The sequence below is a fragment of the Manis javanica genome, chromosome 16 (assembly GCF_040802235.1).
Source record: "Manis javanica isolate MJ-LG chromosome 16, MJ_LKY, whole genome shotgun sequence".
In the NCBI taxonomy this organism is placed as follows: Eukaryota; Metazoa; Chordata; class Mammalia; order Pholidota; family Manidae; genus Manis; species Manis javanica.
The window spans coordinates 47,823,203-47,837,157 of record NC_133171.1 but is presented as its reverse complement, the minus strand read 5'-3'; the positions used below and the strand labels follow the sequence as shown (position 1 = coordinate 47,837,157).

Below are 13,955 nucleotides of genomic sequence, written 5' to 3'. Positions count from 1 at the left end.
AGCTTTCTTCCCATGTGCCCTCTGGGTGTGGGGGATGTGTGAGCCTAATGTCTCTGCTGGGAGCCCTCCTGAGGTTCTCTGGGCGCCGTCACAGTCACCGTGTGATGAGTAGTCCTATTCATTCATTCTAGGCTGGAGGTAGTCGAGTAGGATCCCAAGGTGGGTGTGCCCAGTGAGAGGATAATGGAGAGGCAGAATCCAGGGGAGCACCCACACGTGTGACAAAGGTGGAGGAAGAGGGGATGGCCTAGCGGGGAGAGCAGAGCTTCAAGATCCGTCCACTGCAGACATGGAGCCTGTGCAGGATGCTTATTAACCAGCACCTTGGCACCAACCCCTGTGTGACAAAATGGGCAGAAGTAGGATTAGGTGGAGCTTCCATGCTGGTCTGACAGCCTCAGCTGGCACTCAGGGTTTTCCCAAGTTGGACCAGATGTTAGGACCATCCGTCACTGCATGTGGCTACCTCGGGAAAGGCAAAGGGAGAGGTTCTCAGGGAGGATGACAGCTGAATGGGCGTCCTCAGTGACGCATCCGGACTCAGCATGTGTGTGTCCTGCACAGCTTCCTCGCGAGTTCAGGTGAACGGAAGAGTAGAGCTGTGCAGGCCTGGCTGTTGATCTGTGCTCCCCTTTGGATGGGCCGTTCCGTGTATTTTGTTTTTTCCTTCTCAGGGCCCTTCACACCTGTTCCTCACGGAGCTAGCCATGGCTTGTGTGCTTTCTCAGGGACAGGGGCTTCTGAGACTTGTATTAACAATAACTCCACATTCACCCCTCCCCAACTCCTGGCAACCTCCTATTTTCTGTATCTATGGATTTGCCTGTCCTGGACACTTCATGTAAATGGAATCATACGACAGTTGGCATTTTGTGTTTGCCTTATTGTGTGTTGTAGCATGTATCAGATTTAAGCCTCTGTTTGTTCAGTGTTTCTTTGTGCAATCGAAGGCTTAAAGCTTCCAAGTCTGCCATTTTCACACTTCATGCCACTAGTTTGTCTGTAATTTCATTTTTAAATTTATCAAGGAAATGCTTGAACATTAATTTAAGATGGAACACTATTACAAATACACACACACACACACACAAAAAAAAAAAAACCTTGAGGCTCTTGCCCCATACCACCCCACTTCTGATCCTATTCTTCAGAGACAGCCATGTGCAAGTATTCCAGATTGTATTTTCTACACATTGTGACCATGTATCTAATACTATGTTCATACGCTAAAACATGTTTATACTTTTTGGTGTTTCTTGCTGCTTGAGGTTACATATTCTCTCTTAACTTCTTAGTGTGGAAGAAGACAATTTAGCTTAGTTACATCTCAGCTCCCTTATATGATTCTGCTCTATGCATCCATTCTCCCAGAATAGTTATATCACTAGGACGTTTGGCCTCAAGGTTTAATAGTGGGGCTGTGTATTGATGCCCATCTCTCCATTCTCATTGACGAGTGGGGCACTAAATCATGACTGGAGCCCTGAGTGCCAGAAGCCCACGTGTCTGCCCTGTTCCCTACTGCTTCCTTGCTGGGGACTGTAGGTCCCTGTGGTTGCCTACGAGCTCTCACATTCTTGTGTTATGGAATCAAGGGTTTCCTTCAAAATTACATCAATTAACAACTATCCCAGAGTAGATAGTGGGTTGAAGACTCTTGTTTCCTATAAATTGTCTTTGGAGTGTCCTTTTCATTCAATGGGAAAGCAGAGGAGAGAGATAATGGGGAGGAAAAGAGAAAGTGCTGCCATCATTAGTTAGGAATGGAGTTGTCCTGCACTTCAGTGTGGGTCTGAGAGAAAATCTCTAAGTAGGTGGACAAAGTCTGCTGCTTTGCTACCCAGCAGTTGTCTGCCTCAGTGTCACCCTGACCTGCCAAGTGCGATGGGTAGAGTGTGGGCTTTGCAGCCAGAGCTGGGTTCACATCCATGCTAGCTATTGAAATTGTGTCACATTCTATGACCTGTGGAATCCTGTTTTCTCATCTGAAAAGTGGGAATAATTGTACTATCATAGGGTTGTTCTGGAATCAGAAATCATGTACGTAAAGTGCCTGATAGACACGTTCTCCCTGGATAATCTTGATATTGGGGTCATCTGTCCTTAGTTTCCTCACTGTTTGCTGACGGTTTTAGATGTAGCCTTGTAGGCAGAAGGAATGGTGGGGAGGAAGAGCGGAGAGCCATGACCCACCTCCGTGTTCGAGGGCTGGAAGAGGAGCAGAGAGCTGGGAATGGTGATTCCCAAGGGAAAATGGGGGACCAGGAGAGACAGCATATCAGAATTTCGGGAGGCTTTACAGACCAATGCATCCTACCTCATTTCCTAACATTCCCATGTAGCATGATCAACCATCCGTGTCTGCCACCGAAAGCCCCTCATCGGAGAAGTCCCCCATCCCCTACCACACAGGTCTAATGAGTCAGTTGCTGCCACTCACACTGACTAAAGTCACCACGAAGGTAACCCGCTGACCTCACTCCAGGAGCTGTGCTGGCTTTAGCTATTTCAGGAGCTGGGGGCTGTCGTGGAGGAGCTTGCTAAGGGCCTGCAGGAAGGCAGGGAAGGCAGAAACCATGCTCACGTGATACATGCACCTCCATCTCTGACTCATGTCTTCTTCTTTTTCAGATCACGCAGTGTAAATGACAACTGGGAGTTCACACAGAGCTTTGTGCAGGATTTGGTGAACAGATTTAAAAAGTATGGCTTTTCAGCTCTGTGTTGCAGGGCGTTTTCCTCTCTAACTGAGTACATTGGTATTTAGATGCAGTGTACATGGGACTGCCTCAGGTCGCAAAGCTCAGGGCAGTGTTCTGAAGCAGGAGAGAAGGACAGATCCCATTTGTTTTCTAAGATCTCTGCAGCCTTGCTTGGCTCCTTCCTGGGAGTCAGGCCTTGTTTTCAGGGGCACAGTCTTCCCTGGAGGACCTCATAGATTAGGAACTAGGCAAACTACTTAACACTGTAACTAAACATCTGGATGTGGAAATTTTATCTAGATCTTGAAGGATGAGAAATACAGGGTAACAAGAACCATGAAGGTCATTTGAGCAGTAAGAGGTCTGTTTGGCTGAACATGATTAACATGGGAAGGCTGGGCGATGAAGCGAGAGGTCAACTTGTGACCAAGGCAAAAGAGGCCAATAATGCCAGGAAGCAGGGCTTGGATTTCCTGCTGTGAGCCATAGGGAGCTCTGGATGATGCGTGATCAGAGACGCTGGTGGGACTCCAGAAAGGCAGGACTCCAGCTGTACTCCAGGCAGAGAAGTCTCATAATTGTGGGCAAGAGCCAGGACCAGTGGGGAGCTCATATAGGGACCTGTGGGAACAATGTAACTAAAGGATAATGAGGGCCAGGCGATCAGAAGAGAGGGGCCAGAAGGTGAAAAGGGAGAGGAGAATATGAATGGCTGATGAGGGAGGATAATTTCTTTGAGATGAGGGGGAGAGAGTTGGGGAAGATGGTCCAGGGAGGAGGAGAAGTGAAAGTACCAAGAATTTGACAGGAGAGGAGAGGCCAGCTTGGGAGGGCCCTCGTGGAAGAGTATGAAGCTGTCTATCTCCTTGTGCATGCAGCAGCCCTGTGTGCATGTGTGTGTGAGAGAGAGAGAGAGAGAGAGAGAGAGAGAGAGAGAGGCAGAGAGAGTAAACAGACTTTTGGGATTTGGGTCTACAGGGTGCTATGCCGCACTCTGACAAGAGGGCTGCACGCCTTCCAGGCCTCATAATCCTTCACTAAAGTGATGAGAACTTCTGGAGTCCAGGAAATAGACTCCACACTAAAAGAGACAGAATGGAGAACAGGGAGCTTGGTGGGCACCCCCTCCCTGTTGCATATCAGCATCACTTTCAGCCTGTGTGTATAGGTGCTCACAAGCCCATGTTTCCTCCCAAGCCCCAAACAGCGTATGTCGTTCATTACCTACTCGACACACGGCCGCATCAACATGAAGCTGACCTCGAACAGGTAAGTGTTTCATTGATCCCCCAGAGCCGACCCAGCAATCAGGCCACAGGGAGGGCCAGGGAGCAGAGGGGGCCCCTGAGCCCACACTGAGGAACCCACTGGTGTGCAGGCACGGCTGCCCTGGACCCTCCCCTCACTGCCCTCCGTGACCTTCAGCCCTGGCCCCCTGGGCCCCACTGCCACTTCTGCACTGGCACTGGCTGGATCCTGTGCTAGTAGACAGACTCCTCCCCTCAGAGCCCATCCTGCCACCTGACCCTAGTCCTTCCCTCCATGCTCTATGCTTTCCCTAGAACAGGCTGACTGTGAAGATTCCCTGATCAGGTGGAGCAGATGTGGGGGGCCTTTTAGGACAGAGCCTGGCACCTGCTGTTGTTTGTCAGTTTCTGTCATGGGCCGCTGGGGAAAGAGGGAGACAATCAGAAGCAGGGAGGAAGGGATGGGTATCATCCAAGTGTGGGTGCTTCAGGAGGGGAGCACATTCCCAGAGAGTCTGGTCAGGTGAGCCCAGGAGTGGGTCCTGAACACCAGGCTGGGACAGGGTGCTGGAGGAAGGCCCCGTGGGCCTGCATCCCAGGAGGGTCTAGGTGGGAGGTGGGACGTTATGGAGCTTCTGAGTAGCAGGGAGGTTAAGATTCTCATGGAGGAAAATGACTGGAACCCCCCTGAGAGTGGGAGGAGCACCAGACAGAGCCTGAGGACCCTGCACTGGCGGGTCCCAGGGCCTGTGGACAGCAGGGGCCAGGGTGAGCACGGTGACCTTGCCAAGCTCTGCCTTAAGTGTGCGCGTACAGTGTGCCCTCAGCAGGGCCCCCGGGGGGCGGTCGTGCTGCCAGTCACACTGTGATGGAATCGCAGCTGGGATCTCCCCGTACTCACCATGGACAGTCAAGGTGGACCCCTGGGGGAGGCCCCCAGTTCTGCACGGCTTAGACCGAGCTGAGCACAGAGAAGGCCAGGCCTCACCTACGGGCCTGGAAAGCAGCGTCCCCTCGCCACCCTGCTCACCTGATACGGGCTGAGAAGGTGGGAAGCAGGCCAGCCAATGCCAAAGGCACAGGACAGAGGGCCGGGGCAGGGCTCCTTGAGTTGGCCGTCCCCTGTCCCGGCAGGGCTGCATGCAGTGCAGATGGACAAGGATAGCCTGGGGCTGGTTGTAATAGGCAACTCCTCATTCCATCTCCCACCTCCTCTGACTTTTTTTTTTTTTTTCCAGAAAAAAAATAAACAATGCGCTTGTTGAATTGCTCAATGTACGACCTTCCGGAGGCATAAATATGCAGCACGGATTGGAAAAGGTACAGAACCTAGATTTCTGAGATGTGGTTGTGCTTTATCAAGTTCTCAGAGGATCATCATTGGGTCATCTCACTGTACCCCCAAAACACTTTTTCCTTTATTTTGTTGCAGGCCAATGAGCAGATCGAAAGAACACGAGCTGCAGGTAAGTGAGCTGCTTCCTGCCTTCTTGGCGATGGTGTCCTGGGAAAGAGCCAGGCCTGGGCCTCAGTGAGGTCGGTGCAGACCGTCCCTGGCCGCATCCAAGCTCTGACTCGTGGAGCCAGCTGCGTGCCCTCTCTGAGCGGCAGCCTCCTGCTCCGAGCAGTGGGGATGAAAACCACCCCGTGATGTCCCGCTGCACAGCAAAGGGTCGCGTGTGCGACTTCGCGGTTCCTAGGAAATCTGAGGCACTGGCCCTGGAGCTGGGCTGCCTGAAGAAGAAGAAAGGGGGAAACCCAGCTGGTCCTAGGCCAGTGGGGCCTCCGTGTAAGAAGGAAGCCTGACCTTCCCCCTTGCTGAGCACACATTCCTCCCTGACTCCTTCTCCATTCAGCTCCTTCCCTTGGGTTGATGCTCCTGCTCTGTGTCTCCCGTAGTGTAAAAGTCTTGTGCTTGCCAGAAACATCTGCATCTTGGCTGTAGGGTCTAGGAAAGATGTGGGGCCCAGGGAGAGGCATTGAGCTGGGGAGGGGGTCTACTGCTCACCTGCCTCTGACCTCAAGCCCTGAGGCTGGGTCTACAAGTGCCCGTGGGAGAGCTGTGCGTGAGGTCCTGAGCTGGAACAGGCCTGCATGGACCTGCGGGAGTCTTGCACAGTAGGTGTGCCCACTCCTGCTTTTGCTCATCTGGAAGGCTGATGCTTATCCTGTGAAATTGCTGGACTTGCCTTTCAGGGCAAAGGTTGTACTGTCTGGTAGAAGTGACAGTTCTGTAGGAAGAACCCTAAGCTGGGCCTAGTCTCCTCATCTGCAAAGTGGGTCCTGGGCTAGGGGCCCTTCTTGTTGCATGATAAGCTGCAAAGCCTTCCAGGCATGTGGGAGGCAGGTGCTCAGGTCGGGGTGGCCTTTCCCCAGGAGGGTGAGGTGTGGCGAGCAGTGCTCGGGTCCTGGAAGCCTGTGACAGTTGCTCTCATAGACCCAGACATGCCCTGCCTCTCCCACAGGAGCGAAGGTACCCAGCCTCATCATCGTGCTGACAGGTGAACAACTGCTGCCAGAATCATTTGCAGAGACACAGGTTGAAGTGAGTCAAGCCCATCGTTACCAGCCTTTTGGTCCACATATTTGGACCAAATTTATTATACCCAACACTTCCTCTTTCTCAGGCTGCAAAATCCAAGCAGTTGGGGGCAACTCTGTATTTCGTGGGTGTGCAAAATTATCAGCTATCCCAGGTAATTCTGAGCAGGTAACGAGGGGTCACTTGTGAGTCTAGCTGGGGAAAGCTTCAAAGATGGCTCTCTCAGGGTCACCCAGAGGATGGGCCTGTACCCACCAAAATGTGCCTGGGGAGTGGGGTCGGGGCCCTCTCCACTTAGACTGGGCCCAGGGAGTTGAACGATGTGCAAGGTGGCCGTTCAGAATGAATAACAAGTGTTGTGTAAGACCTGCACAGCAGAGGCAAGGGTGGAAGAGCTTTCCCTCCCCTGAGGGTGGGCTGCTGGTGGATGCCAGGGTCTAGCCCCCGGTGTCTGTCTCCTGGGATGGGGACCTCTGGGTCATCACCCCTGGCTGTGGGCTCAGGTCATCTCCTCTCCCTTTCAGCTGTTGGAAATTGCTGGTGAAGAGGATCATCTGTTTCAAGTGGACAGTGGATACCCTGGACTGGAAGACATCATTGACCCAGTGAGTGAGGGTGGATGAAGGGGGCTGCACGCCATGCCCCCGCCGTTCACTCCCATGACCCTGCCACTCGCCTCACTCTATTTCAGCTCATAGCAAGGGCATGTGTGCAGATTACATCTGTGGATTTCTCCGCTATCTGCAACAGAGGTAATTACTGGAGTCACTGTTGTAAACACAGAAGTGCGTGTGTGTGTGTTTTGTGAATGTGCCATGTGTGTGGTGGGAGTGGTGTACGTGGTTCCAGTTTGTGCGGTGTGTTTGAGTGTACTGTGTGTGTGTGTGTGTGTGTGTGTTGAGTGTGGTGTGAATGTGTGTAATATGCTGTGTGTGTGTGAATGTGCTGTCTGTGGGGGGATTGTGGTTTGGAATGTGCATTGGGTCCATAGAACGTTTGTGTCAGGTACGTATGTAAGTGTGTGTGAGGTATGGTGCCTGGGGTGTGCTGGGGATGGGCATGTGACGGCATCTTTGCTCAGGTTTGTAATGGGCTCCCTATCACTTTAACAATGGCTGGGTGACCGTACTGCAAAATGACTGCCACATAAGTTTAGTGTAATTACTTTCTTTAATCTCACAACCAAAAGATTAATTAGGAAATATAAAAAACTGTTTTAAAAAACCTACATGACACTACCAAATGGGACCCAACCACATATAACCAGGACAATACGTCAAACTATTTAGAAACCACCCCAGAAATCCAAGTCTGATTAGTATTTGAAATGTAATTTGAGTGGGTAAGGGACCTCTGGGATGATGGTTTCCAACGGAGCCAGCTGTTGGGGACAGCTGTCTGACTCCCCATCATCGTGCTGGAACAGGCCTGCATGGACCTGCGGGAGTCTTGCAGAGTAGGTGTGCCCACTCCTGCTTTTGCTCATCTGGAAGGCTGATGCTTATCCTGTGAAATTCCTGGACTTGCCTTTCAGGGCAAAGGTGTACCATCTGGTAGAAGTGACAGTTCTGTAGGAAGAACCCAAAGCTTGCCAAAGTGTGGAGGTGGCCTAGCAACCCCACACATGGGGGCCCTCCCTGCTCCTCCTGGGTTAAGCGCCCATCTGTGCAGCCAGTTTGACATCTTCATTTCTGTGATTATGTCTGCACAGACACACAGGCCATGGCATCTGACTAACATGACAAGCCACAATTGTCAGTGACCAGTGAGGGTGCCAGTCACCATTCATCCCCCACGGCAGCCAAGATGAAGTGACAGGTGCCTGCCACATGCCCTCTACCAGTGTGGCCCAGAGTTTTGGCTCTGATCTGTTATACTGCTGCCTTCTTGTCAAAGGCCACTACACAGAGTGACAGTCACTTGAAAGTACAAAGCAGAAACGTGGCCCCCCAAAGGAAGTAGAAGAACCCGTTTCAACAGGCTGCCCTGAGGAAGCAGGCAGGGGCTGGGCATGAGTCTCAAGGGCTCCTCCCTGCCCCTAAGCCTGTGCCCCAGCCTGTCACAGGTACAAGTGCTCAGAAAGGGGACTTACCCACCCCAGGCTGACCACGGAATCTGAGGTCACTGGCTGACACCCTGCAAGGCAAGCACCCCTCTGCTCTAAACCTCATTTGCTGCAGAGGTGGGGTTGGGCAGCTAGGCTACTGTAAGCCCTGCCTCAGTTTCCCACCCATCCTCTGAGGCCCACCGCACAGGAGTCTCACCCTCAAAGCTGCTCCTGGTGGGCCGCCCCCTCTGCCTCCCTCTGCCTTTGGTCTCTGCCTCTCATTAGGCACTTATCATCCAAGCTGCACAATGACTTCTGCTGGGCTCGGTCCATGATATTATTTCTATCATGCAGCTTTCTGTTTCCAATCTTGTGTTATGCAAAGCTTAAAATGTTCAGCATTGGAAACAATTGTACGATGAGCCCCCATCTCCGCTAACTGGTCCTCAGAATTCCTGTGTGACCATATTGTCTGGTCACGTGTGGAACCAGTCCTTGCTGGCTCTCGCTCTCTCCTTCAATGATCCATCTGATTTCTGAAGCACCTCACAGTGAAATACCGACATCGACATCAGGCTACCTCCCATGAAACCCTTCAGTCTGTGTATCTCAAACTAGGGACTAATGATCGTTGAGAGTTCTCTTTCTGAAATGCAGAAATGGTAACGGTGCCATCTGACAAGGCTGGGAATTGCACAGGACCCTGTGTGAGTCAGCCCACGGACATACAGAATTTAGCGCTGCTCAGGAAACCCCCCTGGATGCCCTCCCAGTTAATTGCCTCCAGCCCCGCCCCTGGGAGCAGCTCCCCTCCTGGCATTTCCTCCAGGCAGTCCTCTGCTTTGCACTTCTCCTCGGTGGGCCCACGTGCTTTGAACGCTGGCTCTGGCCTGGTGCACTGGGCACAGCGGTCTGACATTCATCCTGCCTGTGTATTTGCTGGGGATGCTGGGGCTTTTCACCCTCAGGGGGCCATGCTGGAGGAGGGGCCTCGAATTGTTTTCCTTATGAGACTGGCCATTGCAGGGCCTTCTGTGCAGTAAGGGACCCTCCTGCCACCAGCCTGGGTAGCCACTGTCCCTCCACTATGTTGAGAGTCCCCGTTGGTCCCATCCCACTCTCTCCCAGAGAGAACTGCTGTGACTACTTGAGTATACATATGTTACATGCCTGTATAATGAGAACTTGATTACACGTGTGCACACCTATCTCAGTAAACTTGAAAAGGATATTTCCATATTATTGGGATTATGCACTACATAATATTTTCCAGCCATCTGCACAGCAATCCGTTACATTGAAGGACCAAATTAATTTAATTAGTCTCCCTTGTTCAACAGTAAGATTGTTCTGAAGGAGATGCTACTACAAGCCTCCCTGTGGGGTCTTCCCAAGCATCCCTCTCTGTGGGCATGGGGCAGGGTTCTCCTGGGATCAGTACCAGCAGTAGAATAGCTGCAGGCAGGGAACATACAGGTGAACAGTGGGTGAGCAGTGTGGGAATTCTCTCCACGAGACTGTGCCGGGCAGCACGTGGTATCCCAGCCCCTACCTGGCCGCCCCAGGGCAGTCAGCTCCCGCTGTGCCCCTGCCAGTCCTGGCGGTCAGCCACCCTTTGTCACCGCCAAGCTCCACCTGGCCTTCCCAGGAAGCTGCCTTCCACCCCCTATCCTTGGATCCCGGGCAGACTGGTGTATAACTTTTCTCCCAGAAAGAATGTCCTCTCTTCCAGAAAGGATCTGTCTCCCGTCCTGGGACTGAAGGTCCCTCTGCGCCCTCAGAGCTGGTGGGCAGCGGGAGTGTAGCGGGGGAAGTACAGCTCCCTGCAAGCTGGCTGTGCTCACTCTTGGATTCACTTTCTTCTTGGGGTTTTTGCTGTTGGAGGAACAGGGTGAGGGCAGGTAGAATGTAAAAGGAGCAGCTGTCTGGGCAGAGCACAGTCCTTTAACTCAACATCTCTTCTGCTCAAAACCCTGAAACCTCATCCTGGCTCCACATGCCTACAATTCCCAGAGTAAATCAGACCCCTGAGAGCTGTAGTTCCTGCAAGAGGGCAAGTGGCCAAGAGCAGGGCCTGAAGGGCAGCAGGGACACAAGGCAGGGTACGACGCATGGTGCAGAGGGGCGCTGTGCACCGTTCCCAGGGGTGCCGGCACCTGCCATGCTCTGGGCTCTCAGCCCTGCCCGGAGCTGCCACACTCCCTGCGTGTCACAGACACGGGAGTAGAGGCTGTTGCCAAATTTCCCCACAAGGCTCAGGCCAGCTAGGTCCCCTCTAGGGTTTCAGGCTCAGCAGTCACAGCACCATGAGTTGAAAACCAGAGGCCAGGGTGTTCCAGAGGAGCTGCGTGATAGCTTTTCAGCTGGGTCTAGAGCAGAGGTGGCATCCTCTATGGTCCTGGATTGGGCACTGACAGCAGATCCTGACCCTCTGACAGCCAGGTGTTGGGGAAAGCCACGTATCCTATTGAAACCCCACATTCTGTTTCCACAAGAATGGGCCTGGCTTCTCTGGTTTCCATTCTTCCATAGGCCCCCAGAAAGAGGGGGGGGGTCAATAGAGAATTGACTCCAGGTGGCAGAAAGTCCCCAGGCCCCTAGGTGTGCGTGTACAGCTCAGACATGACACAGGGCTGACTCACCAGGATGTGTTGGCTCCTCTCTCAGTTATGTAAGGGTTGCCTGGTCCCTGCCTGTGCCCATTCGGGGCACCTTGGTATTTCAGAGCAGAAACCTGTGGCTGGGTTTGCCCCTATAGAGGGAACTAGGCTGGGTGCCTTTAATGGATGGACTTCGTGGGTCATGGGAAGTGGGGAGGGGCCCCTGAGTGCTCTAGGCACAGCCCAGGCTCCTGAGCGTGGGCCCTCAGTGAGCAAAAGGAGAGGATTTGGCCAGGGGTTTGCCCAGATGTTGGTTCAGCTACAGCTGCCTCCTCCCTAGAGTTCATGGGGATTCTGTTTTGGGGGCGGCCTGCCATAGTTGTGATCTGAGGAAAATACCTCAGCGCTTCCTCACAGAGACATTTGGATATTACTCTTGCAGATACAAATGAAGTCAAGGTTATTGGAAAAGGTTTTAAAAACATACAGAAGGATGAAGTTGTGTGTCAGTTTCGACTTGGAAAGGAAACGGCAAGTAAGTAGCCCCTCCTTTCCTCCAGTGACAGCTGTCCCACAGCAAACCAGACCTTCAAAGCCCGTGCTGACCATTTGCTATGTACACAGTAAAAATAAGCAACATGGACAGTGGAAGGGGTAACTGGTTGGGAGCCTGAGCACCTGCCACTCGTGCCCAGGACTTAATCGATCCCCAGAACCATCACACACCTGGGAGCAGCCTCTCCTGCAGCCCTGGCTGGGTGTGGGGTGGGGTGTGCCCTAAGAGCTGCATCCCCCTCCCTTTCCTGGGCTCTCACTTCCCTTGAGAGGCAAGGACTCGAGTCCATTAGTCTGTGGGAGGGAAGTCGAGGCAGCCCCAGGGCTCTGAGTCTCTGCCAGGTCTCCCTGCATGGTGTGTTCACTTGAGATTGAAAGATGATGCCATAAAAAATCCTAAAGGATCCACTCCAAAACTACCAGAACTAATGCCTGAATTCAGCAAAGGTGCAGTATACCAAACTAATACACAGAAATCTTTCCCATAACCATACTTAGCATTTAGTTTTCATTATAAGCTCCAACAAAGGGGTAAGAATGTTCAGAAGGTCGTAGCTAAACTGACAGTTGAGTCAGCAGCACGGTACTTGGTGTGAGGTAGGTGCTCTGAGGAAGGCAGAGAACAGAAGCCGACATCTGCCAAAGGGTGGGCTCTGCTTGCCAAGGGCCACAGGAGGGAAGACGGGGATGTGGGGACATGTCCATTCACATTATTTGCATGTAAATTTCTTCCAGGAATAGAGGCTGTATCTGTGCGAGACACCTCCATTACATGCCCAGGACCGAAGTTAAATAATCAGGGCAAGTAAGTGAAAAGCTCAGGGAACGGGTCAGATTTGGCACTATGGCGCGACCAGCGGGGGTGGGGGGGGTGCCTCCTCTGGCCGAGCTGCTCACACCTGTTCTGGGAGGGCTCAGAGCTTCCTCTGCACCCACCTGTGTGGGTGGTCCCCTGAGGGGCTGTGACCCCCTGTCACCCAGGTTCTGTCAAGGAGGGCAGGATGCAGGAGGGGATGGGCCCCAGGGATGGTACCTTTGGCCCAGGCAGCCTTTCAGGGCCAAGCCAGCATACCCTGTCATAGGAAAGAGTTTGGAAGGGGACAGCAAACAGCCCGCCTGGCCACTGAGCCCATGGCCACGAGGGCATCTGGGCCATGCAGGGCTCCTCACGGCCTGCTCAGCCTTCATTGCAGAGGTTGACCTCATCTTGCCTGGGGTGGGCTCTCCTGTCCCGTGCTGCCTCCTCTCTGGTGTCCTGAATGCCCACTGATCAGAGCCATTACAACGAGGACCACTGTCAGACTGCAGGTTGAGCCAAGTGTACGCACTGTGCCATCTGGGCTGCTGGTCACCGTCTGCCCTTTCTGTGCTTTAGGGCCGTCTTCATTGATATCAGCCTGAATAATGGCCTCTCCTTTATCAAGACCGATTTCGATGTCAGCAGGAGGAGCTGTGTGACCTCCACGGTAAGACTGCAGCCTCCCTCTGGGACTATGCTTAGTCCATTCACTGGATGGACAGACACACTGGGAAGCACAAGGCAGGAGCAATGCCCAAGGCAGGCCCAGCAAGCAGCCTGTGCAGCTGGGCACCTGCAGCACGTCACAGCCACTACAGCCCCTTAGCCCTTCACTGGGGAGCTGTGCCCCGACTCTCAGAAGTGCCCTGGGAGTCCCTCTGTAAAAGTGTCTGGGGCTGTGCACCCTGAAGGCACATGACACCGACCACTTGGAGCTCCAAGCGGACTCCGGAACAATGCTGAGACCGGCCCCCTGACTCCCACCTTGCCGCCTCCCTGGCCTGGTTCTCCTGGTGGGGAGTTCAGAGCTCCATCTGGGTCTGGCTTAGGTGAGGGGTGTAAGCTGGAGGCTGTGTGCAGGGAGCTAGAGCCCAGGCCCTCAAAACTTGGGTCCCAGACCCAGGAGCCCTGGAGGCTGGGACCACCTGTGGCCCTACATAGTTGAGGTGAATTTCCACAGCACTGGTGCTCCGGTCCAGCTGTGGGTACAGCCCCTGCCCCCAAGCCTGGCTTCCAACAGCCCTGACACTCCTGTGCATGTCTGTTTATACTTATCCCTGGGTGTCTGCTCACAGATCAGCAGACAGAACTGACCCATTTGCCCATCAGGAGTACCAACCAGTGACAGCCGCCCTTCAACAGGCACATTGGGAAAAGAACTCAGGAGCCAGCTGGTGTCTACTCCCAGCACAGTGGCTTCTCCCCCAGCCTTGGCCTGGCCTCTCCTTTCCTCTGCCCTGCCT

The 13,955-nt window shown here is 53.3% G+C and overlaps 1 protein-coding gene across 6 annotated transcripts in view; it reads left to right on the top strand.

The window, feature by feature from the left end:
• Positions 1 to 13,955, top strand: part of LOC140846885 (anthrax toxin receptor-like) — a 58,686-nt gene that overhangs the window by 32,204 nt on the left and 12,527 nt on the right. For all 6 annotated transcript variants that reach the window (XR_012126381.1, XM_073225061.1, XM_073225060.1 and 3 more), the window contains 11 exons: positions 2,632 to 2,703; positions 3,900 to 3,971; positions 5,188 to 5,269; positions 5,382 to 5,415; positions 6,415 to 6,494; positions 6,577 to 6,645; positions 7,016 to 7,096; positions 7,183 to 7,243; positions 11,581 to 11,673; positions 12,429 to 12,498; positions 13,069 to 13,159. Coding sequence is in view for 5 of the 6 variants with exons in the window: in XM_073225061.1 (XP_073081162.1) it covers positions 2,632 to 2,703; positions 3,900 to 3,971; positions 5,188 to 5,269; positions 5,382 to 5,415; positions 6,415 to 6,494; positions 6,577 to 6,645; positions 7,016 to 7,096; positions 7,183 to 7,243; positions 11,581 to 11,673; positions 12,429 to 12,498; positions 13,069 to 13,159 (805 nt within the window). In the remaining variant the exon portion in view is untranslated. The remainder of the gene's footprint in view (positions 1 to 2,631; positions 2,704 to 3,899; positions 3,972 to 5,187; positions 5,270 to 5,381; positions 5,416 to 6,414; positions 6,495 to 6,576; positions 6,646 to 7,015; positions 7,097 to 7,182; positions 7,244 to 11,580; positions 11,674 to 12,428; positions 12,499 to 13,068; positions 13,160 to 13,955) is intronic.